General features: G+C 40.1%; 2 protein-coding genes across 5 annotated transcripts in view; one reads left to right on the forward strand and one right to left on the reverse strand.

The window, feature by feature from the left end:
• RINT1 (RAD50 interactor 1) overlaps window positions 1-19,461 on the forward strand; it is a 35,406-nt gene extending 15,945 nt beyond the window's left edge. Inside the window, exons 5-15 of the mRNA XM_047752377.1 lie at window positions 720-893; window positions 992-1,141; window positions 2,457-2,613; window positions 5,400-5,510; window positions 5,606-5,831; window positions 6,282-6,419; window positions 7,655-7,854; window positions 15,578-15,792; window positions 17,452-17,632; window positions 17,706-17,824; window positions 18,907-19,461. Of these exons, the coding sequence (XP_047608333.1) occupies window positions 720-893; window positions 992-1,141; window positions 2,457-2,613; window positions 5,400-5,510; window positions 5,606-5,831; window positions 6,282-6,419; window positions 7,655-7,854; window positions 15,578-15,792; window positions 17,452-17,632; window positions 17,706-17,824; window positions 18,907-19,099 (1,864 nt within the window). The 3' untranslated portion in view covers window positions 19,100-19,461. The remainder of the gene's footprint in view (window positions 1-719; window positions 894-991; window positions 1,142-2,456; window positions 2,614-5,399; window positions 5,511-5,605; window positions 5,832-6,281; window positions 6,420-7,654; window positions 7,855-15,577; window positions 15,793-17,451; window positions 17,633-17,705; window positions 17,825-18,906) is intronic.
• Window positions 9,742-27,497, reverse strand: part of EFCAB10 (EF-hand calcium binding domain 10) — a 28,302-nt gene continuing 10,546 nt past the window's right edge. The window contains exons 2-5 of one of the 4 annotated variants that reach the window (XM_047752380.1): window positions 20,869-21,033; window positions 20,673-20,760; window positions 19,234-19,277; window positions 9,742-10,133 (exon numbers count right to left, since the gene is read on the reverse strand). In XM_047752380.1, the coding sequence (XP_047608336.1) occupies window positions 19,241-19,277; window positions 20,673-20,760; window positions 20,869-21,033 (290 nt within the window). In that variant the 3' untranslated portion in view covers window positions 9,742-10,133; window positions 19,234-19,240. Of the gene's footprint in view, window positions 10,134-17,817; window positions 18,064-19,200; window positions 19,278-20,672; window positions 20,761-20,868; window positions 21,034-27,497 lie in introns of those variants that run through there. The other 3 variants (XM_047752379.1, XM_047752378.1, XM_047752381.1) reach the window with 3 other exon arrangements.

Raw genomic sequence — 27,497 nt, forward strand, 5'->3', positions numbered from 1 at the left:
GGAATGGAACTGAAGCAGCACACTGAGGCAGGGACCAGAGTCCCAGCTCATCGTCACCTCCCAGCACAGTGGCCAAGCCTGGGTGGAAGGTACAGGCTGCCCAGCAGGGGAGCACACATTTCCCATCTCCTGTAGGGGTGGACCTCTAAACTGAGAAGGTTAAATTGTTTTTTTTGTTTTTTGTTTTAAATCAGAAGCATTTCAGGGGTGTGGGAGGATATGCCTGGGGTTTGGGATAGAAATGCTATAAAGTTGTGTTGTGATGATTGTTGTACAACTATAAATGTAATAAAATTCATTGAGTAATTTTAAAAAAAGCATTTCATTTTTAAATGTTGCATGTTATTGAGTCAATATGCAAAATGGTAGTCCCGGGCTGAATTAGTCCTGAAGACATATTGTATTTGGTTTGCTTTAAAGATTCTTTTTTTTCTTGTCGTTTGTCTCTTTTAGGGCCGTACCCATGGCATATGGAGGTTCCCAGGCTAGTGGTCCAATTGGAGCTGTTGCTGCCGGCCTGCACCACAGCCACAACAATGTCAGATCTGAGCCGAGTCTGCGACTTACATCGCAGCTCACGACAACACCAGATCCTTAACCCACTGAGTGAGGCCTGAGATCAAAGCTGAATCCTCCTAGATACTAGTTGGGTTCATAACCTGCTGAGCTGAAACAGGTGCTCTCAAACTTTTTCAATTTGGCTTTGCCTTGTTTTGCAGTGATAACATTCAGCAATATCTGATGACCAATAATGTCCCAGAGGCAGCCTCTACTCTGGTGTCTATGGCAGAGCTTGATATCAAGCTTCAGGAATCATCCTGTACTCATCTTCTTGGTTTCATGAGAGCCACTGTTAAATTCTGGCATAAGATTCTCAAGGACAAGCTTACAAGGCAAGGAGTTTATCTATATTTCATGATCATTGCTTTCAGACAGATTTTTGAGGCTCATTGTATTTGACTGTAATGTATATGTCACTTGTCTGTTACAGTGATTTTGAGGAAATTCTAGCACAGCTTCATTGGCCATTCATTGCACCCCCCCAGTCTCAAACTGTTGGCATAAGTCGACCAGCCGGTGCCCCTGAGATATACAGTAATCTGGAGACACTATTTTGTCAGCTCCTAAAACTACAAACCTCGTATCTTTGTTGAGTTAAAACTGACTAAAATTTCTTTTTTCTAGAGTGGATTTGTGAGCAGAGAGTAAAGCAAGAAGTCAAATGGGACTGCTGGGTTCAGAGTTTATCTGTATATGCTCATGGGGAGTGGACTAGTCTCCTTTCAGGTGATGGGTGGAAGGGCTGTGAGGAGTTCTGAGATACATGACTGATCCAAGTTTGCAATCACATATGGATCTGATGCAATCAAACAATCAAAAAAAAAAAAAAAAAGGCAGGAGTTCGCATCGTGGCTCAGTGGTTAACAAACCCAACTAGTATCCATGAGGTTGCAGGTTCAATCCCTGGCCTTACTCAGTGAATTAAGGATCTGGTGTTGCCGTGAGCTATGGTGTAGGTCGAAAACACAGCTCGGATCCTGTGTTGCTGTGGCTGTGGTGTAGGCTGGCAGCTATAGCTCCAGTTGGACCCCTAGCCTGGGAGCGGCCATATGCCGAGGGTGTGGCCCTCAAAAAAAAAAGGGCAATTGGGAGGAAACCTCAATAACTTAGTGTTAATGTAATAAAATGATTACTTGAATGTGTTTTCTTTTTCTTCCTTTTTTTTTTTTTTTTTTTGCTTTTTAGGGCCGTACCCTTGGCATAGGAGGTTCCCAGGCTAGGGGTTGAATTGGAGCTACAGCTGCTGGCCACAAACCATGGCCACAGCAATACAGGATCTGAGTTGTGTCTGTGACCCACACCACAACTCACTGCAACACCAGATCCTTAGCCCACTGAGATATGCCAGGGATCGAACCTGCAAACTCATGGTTCCTAGTCAGATTCTTTTCTGCCGCGCCACAATGGGAACTCCTTCTTATTACTCTTTATTTTAGTAAAGACAGATTAATTCTAATAATATTTTTCATGCACTTTTTACTTAAGTCACATGTAAAGTTAGGTTGTGGGAGTTCCCGTCGTGGCGCAGTGGTTAACGAATCCGACTAGGAACCATGAGGTTGCGGGTTTGAGCCCTGCCCTTGCTCAGTGGGTTGACGATCCGGCGTTGCTGTGAGCTGTGGTGTAGGTTGCAGACGCAGCTCGGATCCCGTGTTGCTGTGGCTCTGGCGTAGGCTGGTGGCTACAGCTCCGATTGGACCCCTAGCCTGGGAACCTCCATATGCCGCGGGAGCGGCCCAAGAAATAGCAACAACAACAACAACAAAATAAATAAATAAAGTTAGGTTGTGTATTATCTGTGTTATAATTAATTTTACTTCATATCATATATATCTTTTGGAAAAAGGTATCGTGTGTGTGTATGCTTTTCTTTTTCCTTGACTTGACTATATCAGAGATGAATTACTTACTGAGCCAAAACAACTTCCAGAAAAATACTCTCTTCCTGCATCCCCTTTTGTCATCCTGCCCATCCAGATTATGCTGACTCCCCTTCAAAAGAGGTTCAGGTATCATTTCAGAGGGAACCGACAGACGAATGTCATAAGCAAGGTATGTTTTGCCAATTCTTGTCTTTGGTTTTTATTAATAGCAAATGTTAAGGATTTCTGTGCTTTTGCTTGTTTAAGTTAAAATCTGATGCTATTCATATTTTTGTTTTTTTTTTCCTCTAAAGAGTTAAATTCCTGGTTTGTCACTACCATTTCTAGGTATATTTTAGGACTTGATATGTTGTAGCAATCAGCTTACTCATTAGCATATCATCCGACCAGTTTCTCAAGTTTCCCCTTGGGTGTGCCATAGCATTTGCTGTGGCAATTGGCAGTTGTGCTCATTGCTCCTTCGGGCTTATAAATACATCAGAAAGAGAAATGAGAGTCAAAAGATAGTTGAACATTAGGTTTTGAATGGAAGTACTGGTGCTGAAATTCCCTCATGGCTTAGTGGTTTAAGGATCCAGCCTTGTCATTGCTTTGGCTCTGGTCTGTTGTGGCTCAGGTTTGATCCTGGACCTGGGAACTTGGACGTGCCATGGGCATGGCCAAAAGGAAAAAACGAAAAAGAAGTGCTTTTGCTAAAGTGAGTTGTAGCTGTGCAGGAGACAATAGGGGATGAGGGATGGGAATGGCTTTGAGGAAATTGTCACCAACATTTTAGTTGAGGGCCTGCACCCACATGTATTGGGCATACTGTTGAGATTTTTTCCTTCAGTTTGATCTGAAAAACAGTCACAACCATTTTCAGTGAAATGGATTGAACTTGTTATAACCTTGGGAGTTGCTAGGGCATGGATGCTTTTTTTCCTTGAGTCTTGCTGTATCTAATGCAGTGCAGGTAGCAGAGGAGTTCAATAAGTGTTTTCAATTCAATGTTATTAAATGGCAGAATGCACCAGGCATTGTTTGTATATAAATGAGTTTATAGGCTTTATAAAATTTTAAAGGAATCAAGGGATAGTCAGCGCTGCATAGGAAGTAGAGTGGCATTGGAGTTGTGGTTCTTAAATTCAGCTTATTCTTTTGTACTTCATGGATCTCCTCTTTTTTTTGGATGGGATGTTGGTAGAGAGAAGAGTAGAACCAATTAGTAAGTGCCAAGTGAGCCGGTACTGCCTCTAATACTGTAGAGAGACAGTATTAATCTGAGGTAAGAAAACTGAGTTATGTTGGCTGCTTTTTAAACTGTGGTCCCAGTGGTCCCAGTACTGTGACATCAAGCCTGAACTATGCTGCTCCTGAAATTAGAGACTGTCCCTTTTTCATTTCTGTTTTCCTAGCATCTAGCACGCCACAGGGTTTTTTACCTTTAAGTAAATGTTTTAAAATCCCTGTCCAGCAAAACTTGGAAGGTTTATAAAATCATCTCTAGGGACAATTTAAAAAGCTGCATACTTAGATTTCCTTTTCTGTAATTAATACCTGTTTTAAGGCCCATGTGTTTTTTGTTTTTTGTTGTTGTTGTTGTTGTTTTGTCTTTTTGCTATTTCTTGGGCCGCTCCCTCGACATATGGAGGTTCCCAGGCTAGGGGTTGAATTGGAGCTGTAGCCACCGGCCTACACCAGAGCCACAGCAACGTGGGATCCGAGCCGTGTCTGCAACCTACACCACAGCTCACAGCAACGCCGGATCGTTAACCCACTGAGCAAGGGCAGGGACCGGGACCGAACCCACAACCTCATGGTTCCTAGTCGGATTCGTTAACCACTGCGCCATGACGGGAACTCCCCCATGTATTTTTTTGTAATGCAGAGCAGCCAAATTTTTTTGTTTTGTTTTTTCTTCTTCTTAAGGCTGCACCCTTGGCATATGGAGGTTCCCAGGCTAGGGTTAGAATCGGAACTGCAGCTGTTGGCCCTTGCCACAGCCACAGCAACTTGGGATCTGAGCCACATCTGTGACCTCTGCTGCAGCTCGCAGCAATGCCAAATACTTAACCCACTGAGCAGGGCTAGAGATCAGACCATATCCTCATGGATACCAGGCAAGTTCTTTACCCTCTGAGCCACAACAGGAACTCTGCAAATTTTTTTCTTAATTGACCTTTTGAAAAAAAAAAGCAGAGGAAAGCCATACTTAAAAATTATTTTGGAATTCCAGTCATAGTGCAGCAGAAATGAATCTGACTAGGAACCATGAGGTTGTGGGTTCAATCCCTGGCCTCGCTTAGTGGGTTAGGGATCTGGCATTGCCGTGCGCTGTGGTGTAGGTTGCAGACACGGCTCGGATCTGGTGTTGATGTGGCTGTGGCGTAGGCTGGCAGCTATAACTCCAATTCAACCCCTGGCCTGGGAACCTCCATGTGCCGCAGGTATGGCCCTGAAAAGACAAAAAAAAAAAAAGTTATTTTGATATGTTACTAAAAAAAAGACCCAAAAAATACAAAGGCCATCATTGTGTGTAATACTTTACTTTTTTTTTTTTTGGCTGCATCCGTGGCATGTGGAAGTTCCCAGGCCAGGGACTGGTCCTTTAGCACATCAGTGATCCGGGCCACTATAGTGACAACACCAGATCCTTAACCTCTGTGCCTCAAGGGAACGCTCGCTTATTTTACATATTTTTAAAGTGCTAGGTTTTAAATACATATGGCATTGTAAATGTAGAAGTTTATTGACATAAGCCCCCTTATAGGGATTTATTGGAAGTACATTGCGAAACACTTGATTATTAAGCCTTGCAGGAATTCAAAGTTCACAGTAGAAATTGTGCTCCTATATTTGGGAATTGCCAACTGATTTTTGTAAGTATTGTGTGTATACAATTAAATAGAGACATTTCACTGTAATTTTCTAGTTGGAATGACTTAAGAATTCAAACTGTTTTATCTCCTTCCTTAGCCTGAATGGTACTTGGCTCAGGTACTTATGTGGATTGGGAACCACACTGAGTTTCTGGATGAGAAGATTCAGCCAATATTAGACAAAGTAGGCTCTTCGGTAAATGCAAGGGTAAGAGACTCTGTCCTAAGCAGTTCGGTTTTGGAGTTGTAAGTGTCCATGAGTAACTTGTCATTTCATTCCCTTCTGCTTATGTACTTTTTTAGCTCGAATTTTCTCGGGGCCTGATGATGCTCGTTCTTGAGAAGTTAGCTGCTGATATTCCGTGTCTGCTCTATGATGACAGTCTCTTCTGCCATTTGGTGGATGAGGTGCTTTTGTTTGAAAGAGAACTGCACAGTGTTCATGGCTATCCTGGCACTTTTGCTAATTGTATGCACATTCTGTCAGAGGAAAACTGTTTTCAGAGATGGTTGACAGTGGAGAGAAAATGTAAGTGCTCATATATGTGTCTGTAAGGGTGGGGAGAGATGTCTCTATCTATGCATATAGATTTTTTTTTTACCCCCTCAGTTCCAGGTAGAAACCAGAGCCATGTACATTTTTTTTCTTGGTTAGGTTTTACCAGGTTGCCTTCAAAGGAGTATATAATTGTTTTATAGATTTTACATATGGTATTTCTACTCTTGGTGGAATCATTTGGATGTGGCTTGTCTAGTCAGTATAAATATTTTGAAGATTCTGGGTAGGTGTGGTGGAGAGAAGTAAAATAGCTTATTTAACTCTGAAATAGAGCATGTTAAATATAGTGCAATGAGTAGGAGATTGCAATTTTTTTTTTTTTTAAACAGAAAAAGTTATCATCCCTAAGAAATTTTGAGTTGAAAGATTAGGAATGACTGTAACTACTTGTTTGACATAATCCTTTTTCCTATATATCAGTTGCTCTTCAAAAAATGGACTCAATGCTCTCATCAGAAGCTGCCTGGATATCCCAATATAAAGATATCACTGATGTGGATGAGATGAAAGTTCCAGACTGTGCAGAGACTTTTATGACACTACTCTTGGTTATAACTGGTAAGTATAGTCTTTTGAGATAGAACTTTGTTTCAGAAGTACTGACTCTTCACATGGTACTTTTCAAGTAGTTTAACAAAATTAATATTATATAGTGGTGGTTATAGTATCTTCAAATTCAGTTTCTATTTTGGCAGAACTCTAGCAGAGTATTCAAGCTTTGGGATTTTTAATAATTTCAGTAATGTCTTAATCATTAGTTTACATGAGAGGAAAATTCCTGATTTGTTACATGAAAATAATTAAGAATTTAATTTTGTTACCTGAATACTCTTGCCTTTCTTTTTTTCTTTTTAGGGCTGCATCTGCAGCATATAGAGGTTCCCAGGCTAAGGATGGAATTGAAGCTATAGCTGCCAGCCTACACCATAGCAACAGCAATGCCGAGATCCGAGCCACGTTGTGACCTACACCACACCGCATGGCAATACCAGATCCTTAACCCACTGAGCAAGGCCAGGGATCAAACCCGCATCTTCATGGATACTAGCAGTAGTAGGTTCGTTACTGCTTAGCTCTGCTTTTCAACTTTTTAGATGTCTTCAGTAAATGGTGATTGACCTACATTTTAAATATTTTCTTCACCTTGATATATCAAAGATTTTAGAACAGTAAAATAATAAAGTAACTTTAAGGAATGGATTACTAACAGAAACAATTTTTTTTTTGTCTTTTTTGCCTTTTCTAGGGCTGCTCCCTTGACGTATGGAGGTTCCCAGGCTAGGGGTCTAATGGGATCTGTAGCTGCCGGCCTACACCATAGCCACAGCAATGAGGACATGGGTTCAATCTCTGGCCTTGCTCAGTGGGTTAGGGATCCAGCATTGCTGTGGCTGTGGTGTAGGCCAGTGGCTGCAGCTCCAATTGGACCCCTGGCCTGGGAACCTCCATATGCCACAAGTGCAGCCCTAAAAAAAGCAAAAAAATAAAAAAGTCATTTGTTTGTTGGAGAAGTAGAAAAATTTTTGTATATAATTTTCTCATGCCTTTTTAAAAAATTGAGGCATAACTTATACACAGTGAAATGCATAGATCTTAATTATAGAGATCAGTGAGTTTTGACAAATACCTGTATTTGTGACACCCACATCCTTAGAGAGTTTAGAAGTAGACCCATACTTGGATGGTTAGTTGGTTTTTGACAAAGGCATGAAAGCTGGTCAATGAGAAAACCCTATAACTGTGTCATGGACAATACCATAAACTTTTGTATGTCTTATTAACTTTCTCCACAGACAGGTATAAAAATCTTCCCACAGCTTCCAGAAAGCTGCAGTTCCTGGAGTTACAGAAGGACTTAGTAGATGACTTTAGGATACGATTAACTCAGGTGATGAAAGAAGAGACTAGAGCTTCCCTTGGCTTTCGATATTGCGCAATTCTTAATGCTGTGAACTATATCTCAACAGTACTAGCAGACTGGGCTGACAATGTTGTAAGTTAATCTTTTATGTTAAGTAATATATTAGTAATTTGAACAGTTTTGCCTTTTAAAATGTTGAATCTGTAGAAAGCAGAAATAACATTTTAGGCAGAATCACAATTGGGCCAAACTTAGGAGGTATGATTAAAGTACATGTTTTTCTCATTCAAGTGTCACATGGCTAAATAATCACGATTTTTTTTTTGTCTTTTTGTTATCTCTTGGGCTGCTCCCTCGGCATATGGGAGGTTCCCAGGCTAGGGGTCTAATTGGATCCGTAGCCACCAGCCTACACCAGAGCCACAGCAACGCAGGATCCGAGCCGAGTCTGCAACCTGCACCACAGCTCACTGCAACGCCGGATCGTCAACCCACTGAGCAAGGGCAGGGACCGAACCCGCAACCTCATGGTTCCTAGTCGGATTCGTTAACCACTGCGTCATGACGGGAACTCCTAATCCCGATATTTTAATCATTGGAAAAGAAAGCCATTCTTTCATGAAACTGTTGTTTGTGAAGTAAACTTGTTTCCTCTTTATCTTTTTTTTTTTTGTCTTTTTATCTTTTCTAGGGCCGCTCCCACGGCATATGGAGGTTCCCAGGCTAGGAGTCCAATCGGAGCTGTAGCCGCCGGCCTACGCCAGAGCCACAGCAAAGTGGGATCCGAGCCACATCTGCGACCTACACCACAGCTCACAGCAACGCTGGATCCTTAACCCACTGAGCTAGGCCAGGTATCGAACCTGCAACCTAATGGTTCCTAATCAGATTTGTTAACCACTGTGCCACGATGGGAACTCCTGTTTCCTCTTTAGACTTTCTACTTGGGAAATAGGAATATTTGGTAATTGCCATCTCAGAAAAAGCTAAGGTTACATAATGGTGTGAAAATCAATAAAACTCAGGATTTAAAGGAAAAGGAAAGAATACCTTTTGATACTTCTTGAGTACCTTCAAAACATGACAAATTATGAAGTTATAAAAACAGATATTTTTAATTGAAATGTTTCATACATTTACTTTTTTTTCTTTTTGTCTTTTTAGGGCTGTACCTGAGGCATATGGAAGTTCCCAGGCTAGGGGTCGAATCAGAGCTGTAGCTGCTGGCCTACACCACAGCCACAGCAACGCCAGATCCGAGCCATGTCTTTGACCTACATCACAGCTCACCTCCACTGAGCGAGGCCAGGGATCAAACCCACATCCTCATGGATACCAGTTGGGTTCATTACTATTGAGCCACAGTGGAAACTACAAATGTTTCATACATTAAAAAATTATTTTCAAGTTGCTGTCTTGGTGCAGTGGAAACAAATCCAACTAGGAACCAGTGGGTTGTAGGTTCGATCCCTGGCCTTGCTCAGAGGGTTAAGGATCCGGTGTTGCCGTGAGCTGTGGTGTAGGTCGCAGACACGGCTTGGATCTAGTGTTGCTGAGGCTGTGGCCTAGGCTGTCAGCTGCAACTCCGATTAGACCTCTAGCCTGGGAACCTCCAAATGCCGCGGGTGCGGCCCTAAGATGACAAAAGACAAAAAAAAAAAAACATTTTATTTTCAGACATATCCAAGAGTAAACAGAGAGGTAAAATGAACTCCCATGTGGCTGTCAACCAGCTTGTTGTGGCAGTTTTGTTTCATTTAAACTTTTCTTTTATCCCCTACACTTGATTATTTTGAAGTGGATCTCAGACACATTTCATGGTAAATATTTATATATGTATCTCTAAAACATCAGAATCTCTTTTTCAAAATACACTACCATTATCCCATCCAAAAAAATTAACTAATTTCTTACATTGGAAGGTATATTTTAACTAAATCTAAAAATCAAAACCTTGGATTCAGTTAACAAGCACTGTGTAAGGCCTTTTACTTCCAGAGATTTTTCTTTTTTTTAAAATTTAATTACTCAGTGAATTTTATTACATTTATAGTTGTGCAACGATCATCACAAACCAATTTTATAGCATTTCCACTCCCAGAGATTTTTCTTTTCGTCATGCTGATTCCATTTGTCGACATACTTGATCTGCCTAAATATAATTATTTACTAGTAATTTATTTTAGCTTTTTATTAATTCAAGGAATATATTGGCCATCAGAGCTTTTGGTAACCAGATTTTCCAATATGTACTTCCAGCTGAAGGTGAGGAAACTTAACTAGCCTTCTGTCCTTAACATAAGTAGATGAATTCCTTGAGCTGTTTTAGATTAAAATGATCTCAGAGGCTCTCTAGCACCTCTTCCTTGGACAGAGTGCCGTCAGATGAGGAATCACCCTTCTAAGATCATCTGCGTGGATACAAAAATCAGATTGGCTTTTAACCAGTGTGTCCCATGAAGTAGATTTCATTATAGAAAGCACTAACACAGGATTAAAATGACCATAAAATAGTAAAATATGCATTAAATGGTGAAAACACTGTACTGATGATAATGGAAGTATAAATGTATACTGTTCTATATATATAATTGTCATTAAATGAAAATAGCAAAAGTAAATCTTAACTAAAGACTTAAAAATACCTCTTTTGAAATGTGATAAAGAAGGAATTGAAAAATTACAGAGTTAAATAATTAAAAAGATTGATTAACCTGAGATTGTGATAAGCTCCCAGTATACTAAGGAAAATACAGTTTTCAAGTATATCCAGATGGAACATAAATATGGACAAAGGTAAACTATAATTTCTATATGTTGTCAGATCTTAATGTAATAAAAAATGAAAGCAGAATTGAAATATAGTCAAACACAGGCATTTCAAAATATTCACTGCCTAGGAGTTCCCATTGTGGTTCAGCAGAAACAAATCTGACTAGCATCCATGAGGACAAAGGTTCAATCCCTGGCCTCACTCAGTAGGTTAAGGATCCTGTGTTGCCTTGAGCTGTGGTGTAGGTCACAGACTCAGCTCTGATCTGCTATTGCTGTGGCTGTGGTGTAGGCCAGTGCCTACAGCTCCAATTGGACCCCTAGCCTGGGAACCTCCATATGCCACAGGTGCAGCCCTAAAAAGACAGAAAGAAAAAAGGAAAAAAAAAAAATTCAATGCCTAGGTTGGGGGGAAGTCTAGAAACATGACAAGAAAATACTTTAAATTATGAATTTATGACAAAAAATTATAGTATACTGCCAGCACATTACAGAGAAGAAAATATATTCTTTTACTGTGAAAGAAAAAAACAAAATGAAGTTTTTATCTTAAATCCAGGATAATAAACCAAAAGAATAGGAAACAAAAATAAATATATACTAATTAACAGATGTAAATAATATATAATAGACACAATCATAGTTTATTCTAATCTGGACTTTTCGGCTGGGCCTTAGTAATTATTTAAAGCCTTTCCTAAAAAAAATGTTAAGTTGAGGAGTTCTCATTGTGGCACAGCAGAAATGAATCCAACTAGGGACATGAGATTGCAGGTTTGATCCCTGGCCTCGAGTAGTGGGTTAAGGATCTGGTGTTGCCATGAGCTGTGGTGTAGTTTGCAGACACAGCTCAGATCTGGCGTTGCTGTGGTTGTGGTTTAGACCAGCGGCTGTAGCTCCTCTTCGACCCCTTGCCTGGGAACTTCATATGCTGCGGGTCCTAAAAAGACAAAAAACAATGCTAAGTGAAATATGTGTGCACAACAATATTCTGCTGAGTCAGGAAAATAATTATTTCATAAAACGCATATAATGTGGAGTGTAACGATCAATGCCTTTATCTCTTTATAAAGTCACCTAATCAGAATACCTTCATTCATTATGTACTTTGATGTCTCGTGTTACTAATTTTAGTAAGTGCTTCTTTCACAGCCCTCCAGTCTTCCATTTTCTGCTAAGCTTTTTCATGAAACAAATTGTCATTCTTAATTCTTGTGCCAGTGATTTAATAAGATACTCATTCAGGGCCACATTTTTAGCTTCAGTGAAATATTTGTGGAACATCATTAACTACTTTACTCCCGTACTGTAGTCTTTTAACAGATGGATTGGCCATCATCCCTATCCTTAGAAAATTTATACTCTGATACTGAATTAACTGTGTCCTTCTGTCAACAGAGAAATAACCAAATTTTAGAGTTGGCTCTTCAAATCGAGAATTTTCTGTCTGGTATATTTTTATGATACAAATTCTGTTTCACATCAGAAGTAAATTATTTTCATAATCCTTTAGCCTGTGAACGCTTTAAGTGAATATCATAAAAGCTTTTGTATTACAAAGCTAGAAAGTGAAAAAGGAATAGCAGACAGTTTGATCTTCTATTCATTTAGAATCTCTACTAACAGCTGTCTGTCCATTGCCAGATTGTGCCAAGCCTGACATACCCAGGCATTCAGAATTAGGAATTTTTCAGTTGTAGGTGACAGAAACCCAGGCTCATGCTGGCCTAAGCCAGGGGTATGGGGTAGAGCGAGGAAGTGAGGAATTTGTTTGTGAACCTGACAGGATTGGGCATGGCTGCTCTAAAGTTAATCATTTCTGGCTTCATTTGTAGCAGGCTCCCATGGTCCATGAGCATTCTCAAAAGGACAGTGGCACTTCCCTAAGAGCTTCAGTAGAAATGCCAAGGCAGGAGTTACCGTCATGGCGCAGTGGTTCACGAACCCGACTAGGAACCATGAGGTTGCGGGTTCGGTCCCTGCCCTTGCTCAGTGGGTTGACGATCCGGCGTTGCCGTGAGCTGTGGTGTAGGTCGCAGACGCGGCTCGGATCCCGTGTTGCTGTGGCTCTGGCGTAGGCCGGTGGCTACAGCTCTGATTCGACCCCTACCCTGGGAACCTCCATATGCCGCGGGAGCGACCCAAAGAAGTAGCAAAAAGACCAAAAAAAAAAAAAAGAAAAGAAAAGAAATGCCAGGGCAGCATCTCATATGTCATCCCTGAACAATTCCTAGTAGCCCTACTCTAGGGATTATTTAGGTAGTTTTTAAGACTTTGCTGCTTATCCACAGGGTTATTTTCTTGTAGGGCAGAAAAAAATGCTCATTCTACCTAAAATACCACTATTAAAAAAAGGACTTTTTTTTTTTTTCTCTTTTTAGGGCCGCACCTGCAGCGTAAGGAGGTTCCCAGGCTAGGGGTCCAGTGGGAGCTGCAGCTACCAGCCTACACCACAGCAACACAGGATCTGAGTGGGGTCTGCAACCTACACCACAGCTCACAGCAACACCAGATCCTTAACCCACTGAGTGAGGCCAGGGATGGAACTTGAGTCCTCATGGATGCCAGTCAGATTTGTTTCCGCTGAGCCACGATGGGAACTCCGACATTTTCTTTTTTTTTAATTTTTAAAATTCTGGTTGATTTACAACATTCTGTCAATTTCTGTACAGGAAGGTGACCCAGTCTCACACACACACATCCTTTTTCTCACATTATCCTCCATCATGTCTGTTCACTTGATCAACTTCTTCATTCAATTTTGGCGGGCTGTATGTCTCTAGAAAGTTGTCCATTTCTTCCAGGTTGTCAAAATTCTTGGCATACAGTTATTTATAGTATAAAATTTTTTTGTATATTTTGTATTTCTGCAGTATCCATTAAGATTTCTCCTTTTTCATTTCTTATTTGTTTCAAGTTCTTCCTCTCCTCTTGGTGACTCTGGCCAGAGGTTCGTCAGTTTCGTTTACCCTTTCAAAGAACCAGCAGTTGTTTTTCTATTGTTTTTTGAATCTCTATGTTATTGATTATCTGTCTTATCTTTATGATTTCCTTCCTTCTGCTGACTTTAGGTTTTGTTTGCTCTTCTTTTTCTAATTTCTTTAGGTGGTGGGTTAAGTTGTTGATTCGAGGTATTTCCTCTTTTCTGAGGAAGGCCTGTATCACCTTGAACTTCCAAGAACTGCTTTTGCGGTATCCCATAGATTTTAAATGGTTGTGTTTCATTATCATTTGTCTCAGGGTATTTTTTAATTTCCCTTTTGAGTTCCTCCTTAACACACTGGTGTTTTGGGAGCATGGTGCTTAGTCTCCTTGTGGCAGTTTTTTCTCATTTCCTGCCACGTGGTTGAATTCTAGTTTCATGTCAGAGAAGATACTTGAAATAATTTTATACTCTTATATCCTGTGCCCAAGTATGTGGTCAGTCCCTGAGAATGTTCCATGTGCACTTCAAAAGAGTGTATATTCTGATTTTTTTGGATGCAGTGTCCTGGAAATGTCAATTAAGTCTAACTTTTCTATTGTGTTATTTAGGATCTCTGTTGCCTTATTTTCTGTCTAGAGGATCTGTTCATTGGTGTGAGTGGGGTGTTAAAAGTCTCCTACAATTACAAATCCCATCAATTTCTCCTTTTATATCTATTACTATTGTATGTATTTGGGTGGTAGTATATTAGGGGCATGTATATCGACGAGTGTAATATCCTCTTCTTTTTTTTTTTGTCTATTTTTGTTGTTGTTGTTGTTGTTGCTATTTCTTGGGCCGCTCTCGCGGCATATGGAGGTTCCCAGGCTAGGGGTTGAATCGGAGCTGTAGCCACCAGCCTACACCAGAGCCACAGCAACGTGGGATCCGAGCCGCATCTGCAACCTACACCACAGCTCACGGCAACGCCGGATCATTAACCCACTGAGCAAGGGCAGGGACCGAACCCGCATCCTCATGGTTCCTAGTCGGATTCGTTAACCACTGCGCCACGACGGGAACTCCAATATCCTCTTCTTGAATGGATCCTTTTACCATTAAATAGTTCCTTCTTTGTCCTTCTTTATGGCCTTTGTTTTAAAGTCTGTTTTGTATAGGTTGTTTGTATATTTTAGAGATTAAGCTACTGTCATTTGCATCATTTGAAACTATTTTCTCTCATTCCATGGGTAGTCTTTTTATTCTTTTCATGTTCAAAAGCTGTGCAAAAGCTTGTCAGTTTGATTAGGTCCCATTGGTTTATTTTTGCTTTTATTTCTGTTGCCTTGGGATGAATGGGTATCCTTTAAATGAGTAAACTGTATGGTATATGAGTTGTATCTCAAGCTGTTATTAAAAAAGTATCTTGGAGTTCCCATTGTGGTGCAGTGGTTAACGAATCCGACTAGGAACCATGAGGTTGCGGGTTCGGTCCCTGCCCTTGCTCAGTGGGTTAATGACCTGGCGTTGCCGTGAGCTGTGGTGTAGGTTGCAGACGCGGCTCGGATCCCGAGTTGCTGTGGCTCTGGCGTAGGCCAGTGGCTACAGCTCCGATTGGACCCCTAGCCTGGGAATCTCCATATGCTGTGGGAGCGGCCCAAAGAAATAGCAAAAAGACAAAAATAAATAAATAAATAAAAATAAAAAAGTATCTTAGGAGTTCCCGTCATGGCACAGTGGTTAACGAATCCCACTGGGAACCATTAGGTTGCGGGCTTGATCCCTGCGATCCCTGGCCTTGCTCAGTGGGTTAAAGATCTGGCGTTGCTGTGAGCTGTGGTGTAGGTCGCAGACGCTGTTCGGATTCTGCGTTGCTGTAGGCCGGCGGCTACAGCTCTGATTGGACCCCTAGCCTGGGAACCTCCATATGCTGAGGGAGCGGCTCAAGAAAAGGCAAAAAAGACAAAAAAAAAAATGTATCTTAAGGGAGTTCCCTGTTGTGGCTCAGCAGATTAAGAACCCAGTATAGAGTCTACGAGGATGTGGATTCCATCCCTGGCCTTGCTCAGTGCAGCTACAATTCAACTTCTAGTCTGGGAACTTCCATATGCTGTAAGTGCTGCTGTAAAAACAAACAAAAGTATCTTAATAAACATTTTAATATATTTTTGCTTTCAGTTCTTTCTACAGCTTCAACAGGCAGCACTGGAAGTCTTTGCAGAGAATAACACTCTCAGTAAATTGCAGCTGGGACAACTAGCTTCTATGGAGAGCTCTGTCTTTGATGACATGATTAACCTGTTAGAGCGTTTAAAGCATGATATGTTGACCCGGCAAGTAGACCATGTTTTTAGAGAAGTTAAAGATGCTGCAAAATTGTATAAAAAAGAAAGGTAAGTCCTGTTTTGTTTGTTTGTTTTGCTTCTTAGGGCCATATCCGCAGCATGTGGAAGTTCCCAGGCTAGGGGTTGAATCGGAGCTTCAGCTGCTTGTCTACACCACAGCCATAGCAACTTGGAATCCAAGCTGCATCTGCAGCCTACAGCACAGCTCATGGCAACACTGGATCCTTAAGCCACTGAACGTGGCCAGGGATTAAATCTGTATCCTCGTGGATACTAGTTGGGTTCGTAATGCACTGAGCGACAACAGGAAATAAGTCAACTCTCAGCTAACTCTAGTTTGATAAAAGATGACACATGGCAGAGTTCTCTGGTGGGCTACCTAGTTAAGGATTTAGCATTGTCACTGCTGTGGCGAGGGTTGCTTTCGCTATGGCGAGGGTTTAGTCCCGGCTCTGGGGAACTTGTTCATAGCACAGGTGCAGACTCTCCAAAGAAGAAATAAGGTGACAGGGAGTTCCCACTGTGGTACAGCAGGATTGGTGGCATCTCTGGAGTGCTGGGATACAGATTCAATCCCTAGCCTGGCAAAGTGGGTTAAGGGTCCAGCCTTGCTTTAGTTGTGGCATAGGTGGAACTGTGCCTCGGATCTGATCCCTGGCCCAGGTACTTCATATGCTGTGGGGCGGCCAAAAAAGAAAAACAAAATGACATATATAGTCAGATTTCCAAGGTGTCTAGGTAACACGGAGTTTGGCCTTTTGCAGTCCAAACTGTTTTTTTCCTTTTTGTTTTTTTTAGGGCCACACCTGTAGCATATGGAAGTTCTGGGGCTAGGGTCAAATCATAGCTACAGCTGCCAGCCCATAGCAACACAGGATCTGAGCCGTGTCTGCAACCTGCACCACAGCTTGTGGCAACACCAGATCCCACTGAGGTAGGCCAGGGATTGAACCCACATCCTCTTGGATACTACTCGGATTCATTTCTGCTGCACTACAGTGGGAACTCCTTTTTATTCATTTATTTTTTATTAAAAAAATTTTTCAGACATTCTTAATCAGAATAAACTGCTCATAACTTAATCTTCAGGTATGTCTGTAAATACAGAGGGTGGGTGTAAGATATGAGGTTGAATGGCCTACCCTGTCACCCATTTTCAAAGCAAGGTACTTCCGAGTGCCCATGCATGCTTGCACTATCCTTTAGTCCACTGTCATGATGCCCTGTGATGCCTGTTACCACGCCAGCCTGTGAGCCCCTTGAGAGCAGGCAGTGTCTGTCCTAGCACTGTCCTGACACAGAGCACTCGTTCCCAGTTTGAAAGTGTTTTTAGTCCCTGTTGTTTTGCTGAAAGTAAGAGCATAAAATTAGCTGATATCTCAAATGTTAATGCATGTTGCATTTTAAGTGCTTTATATCAGTGAGTCCTATTGAAATTGGGGATTTAAAAAACTTATCATCCTTATTAAGTAAAAAGTATTTCATTAAGAACTAGTATACATATGAGAACTAGTGTAAACATAAGTACATTAACTTTCTAAGAGAGCTTTTAACATTGGACTGTGCATTTTTTCTTATCCAAAATGCCACAGGACAGTGCACTTCCCCAAATTTAAAATGATTTGTAAAATCTTTAGAAATAGAGTGATGACAGATTTCATAATAAAAATTAATGTGCTTCAAGCAGCACTGTTCCTTTTTTTCCAGGTGGTTGTCCTTGCCGTCTCAGTCAGAGCAGGCGGTGATGTCCCTGTCCAGCTCAGCTTGCCCACTGCTGCTTACTCTACGAGACCGTTTACTTCAGTTGGAGCAGCAGCTTTGCTTCTCCTTATTTAAAATTTTCTGGCAGATGCTTGTAGAGAAGCTGGACATATACATCTACCAAGAAGTAAGTAAGAGCAGACTGTAATGGGGACTGTGGTGATAAAGGTGACTGCTATATGAATTGTTCCTTTTTTCAGATAATTCTTGCCAATCATTTCAATGAAGGAGGAGCGGCTCAGCTGCACTTTGACATGACTCGGAACCTTTTCCCTTTGTTTTCCCACTATTGCAAGAGACCAGAAAATTATTTTAAACAGTAAGCCTAATATTTAAAAATTAATTTTGATGTATCAAATTATTAGAGGAGGTTGATTCCTTTTTTTTTTTTTAACACTTTAGGGTTCTAGCGATGTTAAATATATACAGCATCAATTAATAATTAAAAATATGCATCTTGTGGTGCAGCAGGTTAAGGATCTGGCTTTGTCACTGCAGTGGTTCAGGTCGCTGCTTGTAGCTGGGTTCAGTTCTTGGCCCGGCAACTTCCATATGGTGCTGTCATGGCCAAAAAAAGAAAAAATGCATCATGTAGCAATAATCTAAGCTGTGACCCATGGCCCCCAAAATGTTGGCCAGAACTGGATATAAATTGTATGTTGGGCTTTGTTTTCTAACATTTGGTTTAATGCTCCTATTTGCTTATTACTAAGAAATAAGTAGAAAATGAAAGTAGATGCAGTTCTGCCATATATGACAAATAGAAGAAATTTAAAATATGTTTAGTACTGAGTAACAGGCCAGGCCTGAATAAAATTTGTTTGCTTAAACATCTGATAAAATTTTGGCTAACTAAAAATATATTTAGGAAGTCTTAGGAGTATTTTTAGAAACTGTTGATGTAAATTTTAAATTATTTAGGAGGTTTTTGAGATTATGAAGTATTTCTTTTAAATATATAAAAAATATTTTTTAAATGATTTTTTTTGCTCATTTCAGTATCTATTTCTGCTTTTTCTGCTTTTTTGTTTTAATTTTATACTTTTCTGCTTTTATTTTATCCATTAATTTTCTCTTTTCCTATATCCTAATCCACCTAAAGTCTTATACACATTTAATACGTTGTTAACATCAAGTATCATATTTTGGGAAGTAATGGATACATATTGAAGACAATGATCCTACTACCTTACAGTAATCTAATGAAACATAAATTCTATACAAATTACACATTAAAAGAGCCAAATAAGTTAATCCATAAATAGTTTTTATAGAGGACATATGATCTAGTAGTGCAGGGAAACTGGTTTTTCAAAATGAAATTGTTACAGCATTATATGAATGATAAAGATAATGGAGATCTCATTTCCCTCCTCTTTTTTTTTTTTTTTTTTTAAACAGTGTAAAAGAAGCCTGTATTATTTTGAATTTGAATGTTGGTTCTGCTTTACTTCTGAGAGATGTCCTGCAGTCAACTTCAGGGCAGCCTCCTGCTGCAGCAGCATTAAATGAAGTTGGTATTTATAAACTGGCTCAACAAGATGTTGAGATTCTACTTAATTTGAGAACAAACTGGCCTAACACTGGAAAATAAAGTGTCTTTATGTTTTGGGATTTTTTTCTGTTTGAACAAAGAGCAAGCCAGTTGGATTTCAAATTGTATGATCAAGTTCGGAATTAAGGAAACTGGACAACTGAAGAATGAATCATTTATCATCGTGGACTTACAATGTTATTAAAATGCTGACCATATTTCCAGAGTCCTCTTGTTCCTAAGAAAAGAAAAATTTCACAAGCCATGAAAACTGAAGAGTAATTCCATTTACAAATATAAATGATGACTATATTTACTGAAGAAAATACAAGAGCAGAGATAAACTATAAATGACTTTTAATTTCCTATGCCAATTAAGGGAGACTATTGTAGGTAATCTAACATAGCAAATAGATTTTTTTTTTTTTTGGTCTCTTTAGGGCTACACCTACAGCATATGGAGGTTCCCAGGCTAGGGGTTGAATCACAGCTGTAGCTGCTGGCCTACGCCATAGCCGCAGCAATGCCAGATCTGAGCGGTGTCTATGACCTACACCACAGCTCATGGCAATGCCACATCCTTAACCCACTGAGTGAAGCCAGGGATCAAACCCACGTTCTCGTGGATACTAGTTGGGCTCTTTAACCACTGAGCCATGAAGGGAACTCCCACAAATACATTTTTAAAAAAAAATCACTTTAAAATGTATTTTTATAAATGAAGTTCCTAGATCTAGTGTGGGAAATTCACTGTAATTCCCATAAGAAAACACATTATGAGATGGTAGCTGAAATAGGATTGCTCTCTTTTTCCACAAGTGTCTTGCCACATAGAATACTTCCTAGTTCTGTTCCATGTGACAGTAAGCAACTTGTGCTTTGTGGATGAAACATTTCAACTAGAGCACTGTGCTTCCATCTTTTCCTGTGTTGGGGATATAATTAAGCATTTTTTGTTGAGTATTTCTATAACTAATGATGAGATGACAATCTTAAACTTTCTTTTTTCTTCTAACTTTTCCTGGACCTTGGATTTATGTTAAAACTTTTAAACAAGTTGAGCTAGATAAGCTAGAGTCTTCTACAGCTGTCACATTTTATTCCAATAGGTTTTTTCCTGAGTTAGCATTTAGTTAATGCTTTTTTCCATTTAGTTAGTACTTTCCATGCTATAATACCTCAACTCCAAAATTGTCAGGCTGGTATGTAACCTATACTATTGATAAACTTTTACTTTGTGAGAAACCATTTGGAGGGAGTATTCTGAGGGAAATTTTATTCTATATTTTATACAGAGATTTTCCAACAACTAGTGTATTGAACTTAAAGCTTTTCTGGAGTTCTAACAGATTGGGGTTTCTTTTCCTCATTCTTCGAGAACTGCTGGGGTCTCCCCTAGAGAAAAGAACGAAGTTGCCCTGGAGGCTCCTAACTCCAACATCCTCTCTGTCCCCACCCCCCCAGGCTTAGAGACTACTGTCAGCCCTCCCTGTCCTCGCTTTCTAGTCTGCTGAAAGTTTTAAGGGAATGAAATGTTTCTATCAAAAAGGTAGGAACCTCTGTTTTAAAAATGTACTAATTATACTTCAAAATCATGCCATGTTATTTAAATATTAGTCACTGAAAAACTTACACTTCATGCCTGAATTTTTCAAAGGGTATTCCATGTCCATCATCTTCGAAAACTTCATCTGCAGTACACAGACCCAGGGTTTTTAGGGCTATAAGAATAAAAAGAAAGGAAAATTTACATAATGAGAATTAGTTTCAGCTAGAGAAAGTTATGGAATGACCATGAACTGTTAGCTCAATTTGTAGAAGATACTAACCTTCCTTATACTGTGTTAATGATATGGTGCCTCTATTTGAGGAGTCCAGCATCTCAAACATAGCCGCAATGTTAGAGTTATCCATAAAGAAAGGCAAAGCCACTCCTGCTATTTTGGCAATTCTCAGCCGTTCCAATATAGATATTAAATACTGTCTTGGTTTTTCTGTAAAAGAATAGTTCCATTTCTTTCCAATTTGAAATTAAAATAGTCATGTAACAATTATTACTTATGTTTGAAAGTACTGTACTAGGCACTGGGACTATATGCCTTGCATGGAGGAAAAGCAAGATATTGAACAATTATATACATGAGCACTCTACTCTGGATAATTGAATAAAAATGTCCAGAGACAAGACTCTGCTTTTGAAAAATCTCCTCAGGTGACTAATTTACAGGCAGAGTTAAAACCCCCCAAATAGAACAGACGTAGGAAAGAAGGCCGGCTAAAGGAAGTGGGGGGAAAGTAGATTTAAGAAAACAAATACTTAGATTAATATCTTCCTCCAGATAGGAAGCATAAATGTTCCTTTATAACCTAAGGGCAGTTTTTTGGATAAGTAAGCTATCTTTCATCTAAACAATGTAAAAATGAAAAAATCAAGATCAATGCACTTTCCAGAAATAATTCAGGTTAGTTATGATAAGAGAAGCCACAACAAGTAAAAATGGCGTAGCTTAGATGATAAATGCCACATCTGCTCCATCACTGTATTTCAAGCCTAGAACTTACACATACACACACACTTAAAAACTAAGAATTTTTTAAAAATTTCTGTTGATTTACAATGTTCTGTCAGTTTCTGCTGAACAACCCAGTTATATATATTCCTTTTCTCATATTATCTTTCATGTTCCATCACAAGTGATTGGATATAGTTTCCTGTGCTATAGCAGGAAGTAATTTTTTTTTTTAAAAGAATTTCATACATACACAAAAGAAGACAGGATTTCCGTTGTAGCTCAGCGGTTATGAACCTGACTAGTATCCTTGAAGATGCAGGTTCAGTCTCTGGCCCTGCTCAGTGTGGGTTAAGGATTTGGTGTTGCTGTGAGCTGTGGTGTAAATCAAAGATGTGGCTTGGATTTGGCATTGCTGTGGCTGTGGCTCCAATTTGACCCCTAACCTGGGAACTTCATATGCCATGGGTGTGGCCCTGAAAAGCAAAAATAAATAAATAAAACTTTAATAGAAAGCTATAAGATCTCTGTCTCCCTATATGTATAAGTGTGTATATGTGGTATTTCTCTACCTACAGATGGTACTGCCAAAATTAATTTGTAAAGAGCTCAATTGGCTTAAAGAAAAGCAAGAGCTTATTATAAATTACTAAAACTCTCAGAAATACAGAAACAAACCTGAATGTTTTTCAAGTTCACATAATCTGGGATAATCTCTGATAAATAAAAACAATTGTTTAAGTTTGTTGGTTTAATAAAAATAAGCATGTTTTCAGAATTGTCAATATTAAATGTAATGCAAACACAGAACTTTTTTTATCTGGTTTTCCTAGTCAAATAAGCTCACGCTATTGCTGCTACAGAATTTTCCAACAAGAAAAATAACTTAAGATAATGGTTAGATGTTTAATATCTAATCCAACTATAACTGTTAAAAGCAGGTGTTTTAAATAAGAATAACATAGAACTACCCTATGACCCAGCAATCCCACTCTTGGGGATGTATCCGGACAAAACTTGCCTTGAAAAAGACACATGCACCCATATATTCATTGCAGCACTATTCACAATAGCCAAGACATGTCTATTGACCATCAACAGATGATTGGATTAAGGATATGTGGTATATATGGGAGTTCCTATCGTGGCACAGTAGAAACAAATCCGACTAGGAACCATGAGGTTGCAGGTTCAATCCCTGGTCTTGCTCAGTAAGTTAAGGATTGGGCGTTGCTGTGAGCTGTGGTAGAGGTTCAAGATGTGGCTCGGATTTGGTATTGCTGTGGCTCTGGCGTAGGCTGGCAGCAACAGCTCCAATTAGACCCCTAGCCTGGGAACCTCCATATGCCGAAGGTGTGGCCCTGAAAAATACAAAAAAAAAAAAAAATATGTGGTACATATACACAGTGGAACACTACTCAGCAATAAAAAACAAAATAATGCCATTTGCAGCAACATGGATGGAACTAGAGACTCATACTAAGTGAAGTAAGTCAGAGAAAGACAAATACCATATGATATCTCTTATATCTGGAATCTAATACACAACACAAATGAAACTTTCCACAGAAGAGAATATCATAGACATGGAGAACAGACTTGTGGTTGCCAAGGGGGAAGGGGAGCGAGTGGGAGGGGCTGGGAATTTGGGGTTAATAGATGCAAACTATTGCTTTTGGAATGATGAGCAATGAGATCCTGCTGTGTAGCCCTGGGAACTATGTCTAGTCACTTACGATGGAGCATGATGATGTGAGAAAAAAGAATGTATATGTATGTGTAACTGGGTCACCTTGCTGTGCATTAGAAAATTGACAACACAGTAAACCAGCTATAATGGAAAAAATAAAAATCACTATAAAAACAAGTAAATAAAAGTTTATAATAAGTTAAACTAAAGAATGGATATTCACTGAGTATCTAGATCATTTGCAGAGAAGATTATGTACTGAGACACTGATTGCTAAACATAAGTTTATCTATTTTTGACTTTTTTTTTTGGCCTCGCCTGCGGCATGTGGAAATTCCTGAGCCAGGGACAGAACCCATGCCACAGCAGTGGCCCAAGCTGATGCAGTAACAATGCCGGATCCTTAACCTAATGTACCACATAGGACTCCTACTTTTGCTTTTTAGTTTTTACAGGAAACAAGAGATATTTGGGTCTATTAATATGTCTTTTGCCATAGTTAAAGCTGCACTGTAAAAAGTATAAATTTTGATGGTAATGTATCTACAGATTTGTTAATCTATTACAGGATGCTAATATATGATAGTTCACAAATGCCTGCTTCCTAGTTTTCACTGGAAAAAAAATCACAGGTAATATTTATAATTGATATGTAAAGATAAACCTACTAGAAATAATAAGGGTGAGAGAAAACAACTGTATATTAAAAGTAGGTCAAGAGAATGTGTAAGGAAGGGTATGAAGGACAGGGGTTTCTTTTTTGGGGGTGGGAGATAAGGGAAAAAAATAATTTTGTGCTACCATAAAAGGCACATTCCAGAATAAGAAAGAAAGAAGACAGGACAAGGCCTAAATGGACATGAAAAGTTGTAGAAGGTTTGTGGAAAAGGAATTTTATGTATTGTCAAGCTAAGATAGGAATGGATTTAAATTAAAAAGGGGAGTTGTACAATAAGGTACCACCTCACGGTGATCAGAATGGCCATCTTTTTTTGGAGGGGGCACACACGTGGCATATGGAAGAGTTCCCAGGCCAGGATTGAATCTAAGCTGCAGCTTCAAACTATGCCACAGCTGTGGCAACACCAGATCCTTAACCCAACTGTGTCAGGCCAAGGATCTAACTTGCATTGCCACAGAGTCAATGCTGGGTCCTTAACCCACTGCACCACAGTGGGAACTCCCAGAAAAGCCATCTTTAAAACGTCTACAACTAATAAATGGAGGAGAGGGTATGGCGAAAAGGGAGCCCTCCCACACTGTTGGTGGGGATGTAAACTGGTGCAGCCATTATGGAGAAGATTAGGAGGTTCCTCAGAAAACTAAAAATAGAATTACCATATGATCCAGCAATCCCACTCCTGGGCATATATCCAGAAAAAACTATAATTCAAAAAAATACATTCACCCCTGTGGTTACAGCAGCACTATTTACAGTACCCAAGACATGGAAACAACCTAAGTGTTGTTGACAGAGGAATGGATAAAAAAGAGGTACATATGCACAATGGAATACTACTCAGCCGTAAAACAGAATGAAGTAATGCCATTTGCAGCAACATGGTTGGATCCAGAGATTCTTATACTAACCAAAGTAAATTAGAAAGAGAAAAGCAGGACTGAGGGGGAAGGATCAAGACGGTGGAGGAGTAAGATGTGATACTCACCTTCTCCCACAAACACATCAAAAAAAAACTCCATGTAGAATGATTAGCACAGAACATCTACTGAACACTGGCAGAAGAACGTGAACCTCCATAAAGGGCAAGAAACCCTCCACATAACTGGGTAGAACAACAGGAAAGAGAGAGGGAGTGAAAAGGAATCAGGATGGGACGAGCACTCCTGAGAGGCAGATGTGAAAGAAGAAAGGAACCCACACCCCGGGAAGCGACCTAACCAATGGGGAGAACAGCCGAGATGGAGGGATGTCACAGTCACAGAGAAAAGCACAGCAGCTGGACTGAGGAGGGCAAAGTAGAGTGACAGCCACACAGACCACTGGTACCACTGCCCCTGGACACCGTAGCCTGACACACTTGGGCAGAGGCTGAGCACCGAGACTCAGGCTCTGGAGGTCAGTTCTGGGGAAAGGACCTGAGGGGCTAGAACGTGGTGTGCCATAGGCTGGGGAATAGAACGACACAGCCAAGGGAACCCTGGAGGAAGTCTGGGCCCAAAGAAGCAAGGCCCATTGTTTGGGAGGGTGAGAGGAGGAGGGGCGGACTGCCATAGGAATATGTGCATGGACCCTCAGAAGGCACAGACTATGGGTGGCAAGATGCCACTTTCTCCTGCTATGGGTGACCAGGGACCTCTTGTGCAGGCTATGGGTGGCTGGGCACCTCTTATATGACCTAAAGGAAGTGGTAGGATAAACACAGCACAGCCTCTTGAAAGATCTACAAGTGGCAGGGACAAACCACAGCAGTCATCTCTGACACAAGAGTGCCCTGCCACGACTAGGGGTCTGTGAACAGCTACCACCTGTGGCATCAGTCACCTCAGAGGGTGGCACACAGGAAGGCACTGCAACTGAGCACCCCCTGTTGTTGCTCTCACTTGCCTGGAAACACGTGCTGCCACTGCCAAATGCTCCAGGCACTGCCTACACATGCCTGATCACTGTCACTTCCCAGTGCCCTGCAACTAGGAGCAGCCTGTGCCACCTTCCCAGGGGTCCTTGCCAGTGTCAAGGACCCAGCAAGCAGGCACTGGCTACTAGCTCTGACCATTGCTTCCATTCCCCTGGAAGCATGAGCAGCACCCTAAAAATAAGCAGTAAGCCCTCAAAAAATGCTCAGGGGCTCTCTTGCATATAAATAGCCCTCCAACTACAGGAGTTGTTTTCCCTAAACTCACAGAATAAGAAAAACATAAGCAAAATGAAGCACAGGAACCATTCCCAGTTAAAAGAACATGAGAATTCAACTGAAGGAGCAAATAATGAAACAGATCTCTGCAGACTAACAGACATCGAGTTCAAAAAGGAGATAGTGAAAATAATGAAGGAATTAAGAGCAAATATAAAGTAATTAAGAATGGATATGAAAAGTAATGCAGATTAATTTCTTTAGCAATGAACTTGAAAATACAAGGAGGAGCCAAGAAAAATTAGAAAATTCTTTTATAGGAGTTTCCATTGTGGTTCAGCGGAAGCAAATCTGACTAGGAACCATGAGGTTGTGGGTTCAATCCCTGGCCTCGCTCAGTGAGTTAAGGATCCAACATTGCTGTGAGCTGTGGTGTAGGTCAAAGGTGCAGATTGGATTGGCTGTGGCTGTGGCTTAGGCAGGCAGCTGTAGCTCTGATTCAACCCCTAGCCTGGGAACTTCCATATGCCGTGGGTGTAGTCATAAAATGCAAAAAATTTTAAGAAAAAGAAAAAAAAATATTTTACAGAGATGCAGGCTGAGTTAAAGGCATTAAAGAGCAGAATGAATAATGCAGAGGAACAAATTAGTGACTTGGAAGATAAAATAATGGAAATCACCCAATCAGGACAGCAGACAGAAAACCAAATGAAAAAACATGAAAGCAATATAAGAGATCTATGGGACAATATAAAGTGGGCCAATGTATGCATAGTAGGGATTCCAGAAGAAGAAAAAGGGTATTAAAAATACATTTGATATCACTTATAACTGGAATCTAATATCCAGCACAAGTGAACATCTCCTCAGAAAAGAAAATCATGGACTTGGAGAAGAGACTTGTGGCTGCCTGATGGGAGGGGGAGGGAGTGGGAGGGATCGGGAGTTTGGGCTTATCAGACACAACTTAGAATAGATTTACAAGGAAATCCTGCTGAATAACATTGAGAACTTTGTCTAGATACTCATGTTGCAACAGAACAAAGGGTGGGGGAAAAAATGTAATTGTAATGTATACATGTAAGGATAACTTGATCCCCTTGCTGTAAAGTGGGAAAATAAAAAAAATAAAAATAAAAAATAAAAATAAAAATACATTTGAAGAAATTATGGCTGAAAACTTTGCAAATATAAAGGAAACAGATATGAAGATACAGGAAGAACAGATGGCCCCAAACGAGTTGAACTCAAATAGGCCCAAACCAAGACATATTATAATAAAAATGGCAAAAATTAAAGAGAGGATTCTAAAGACAGCAAGAGAAAAAGAATTATAAGGAAACCCCCATATATCAGCTGATTTCCCTACAGAAATACTGTAGGCCAGAATAGAGAGTGACAAGACATATTCAAAGTTCTAAAAGGGAAAAATTTGGAGTTCCCGT

This window comes from Phacochoerus africanus, chromosome 11 (assembly GCF_016906955.1).
Source record: "Phacochoerus africanus isolate WHEZ1 chromosome 11, ROS_Pafr_v1, whole genome shotgun sequence".
Lineage (NCBI taxonomy): Eukaryota > Metazoa > Chordata > Mammalia > Artiodactyla > Suidae > Phacochoerus > Phacochoerus africanus.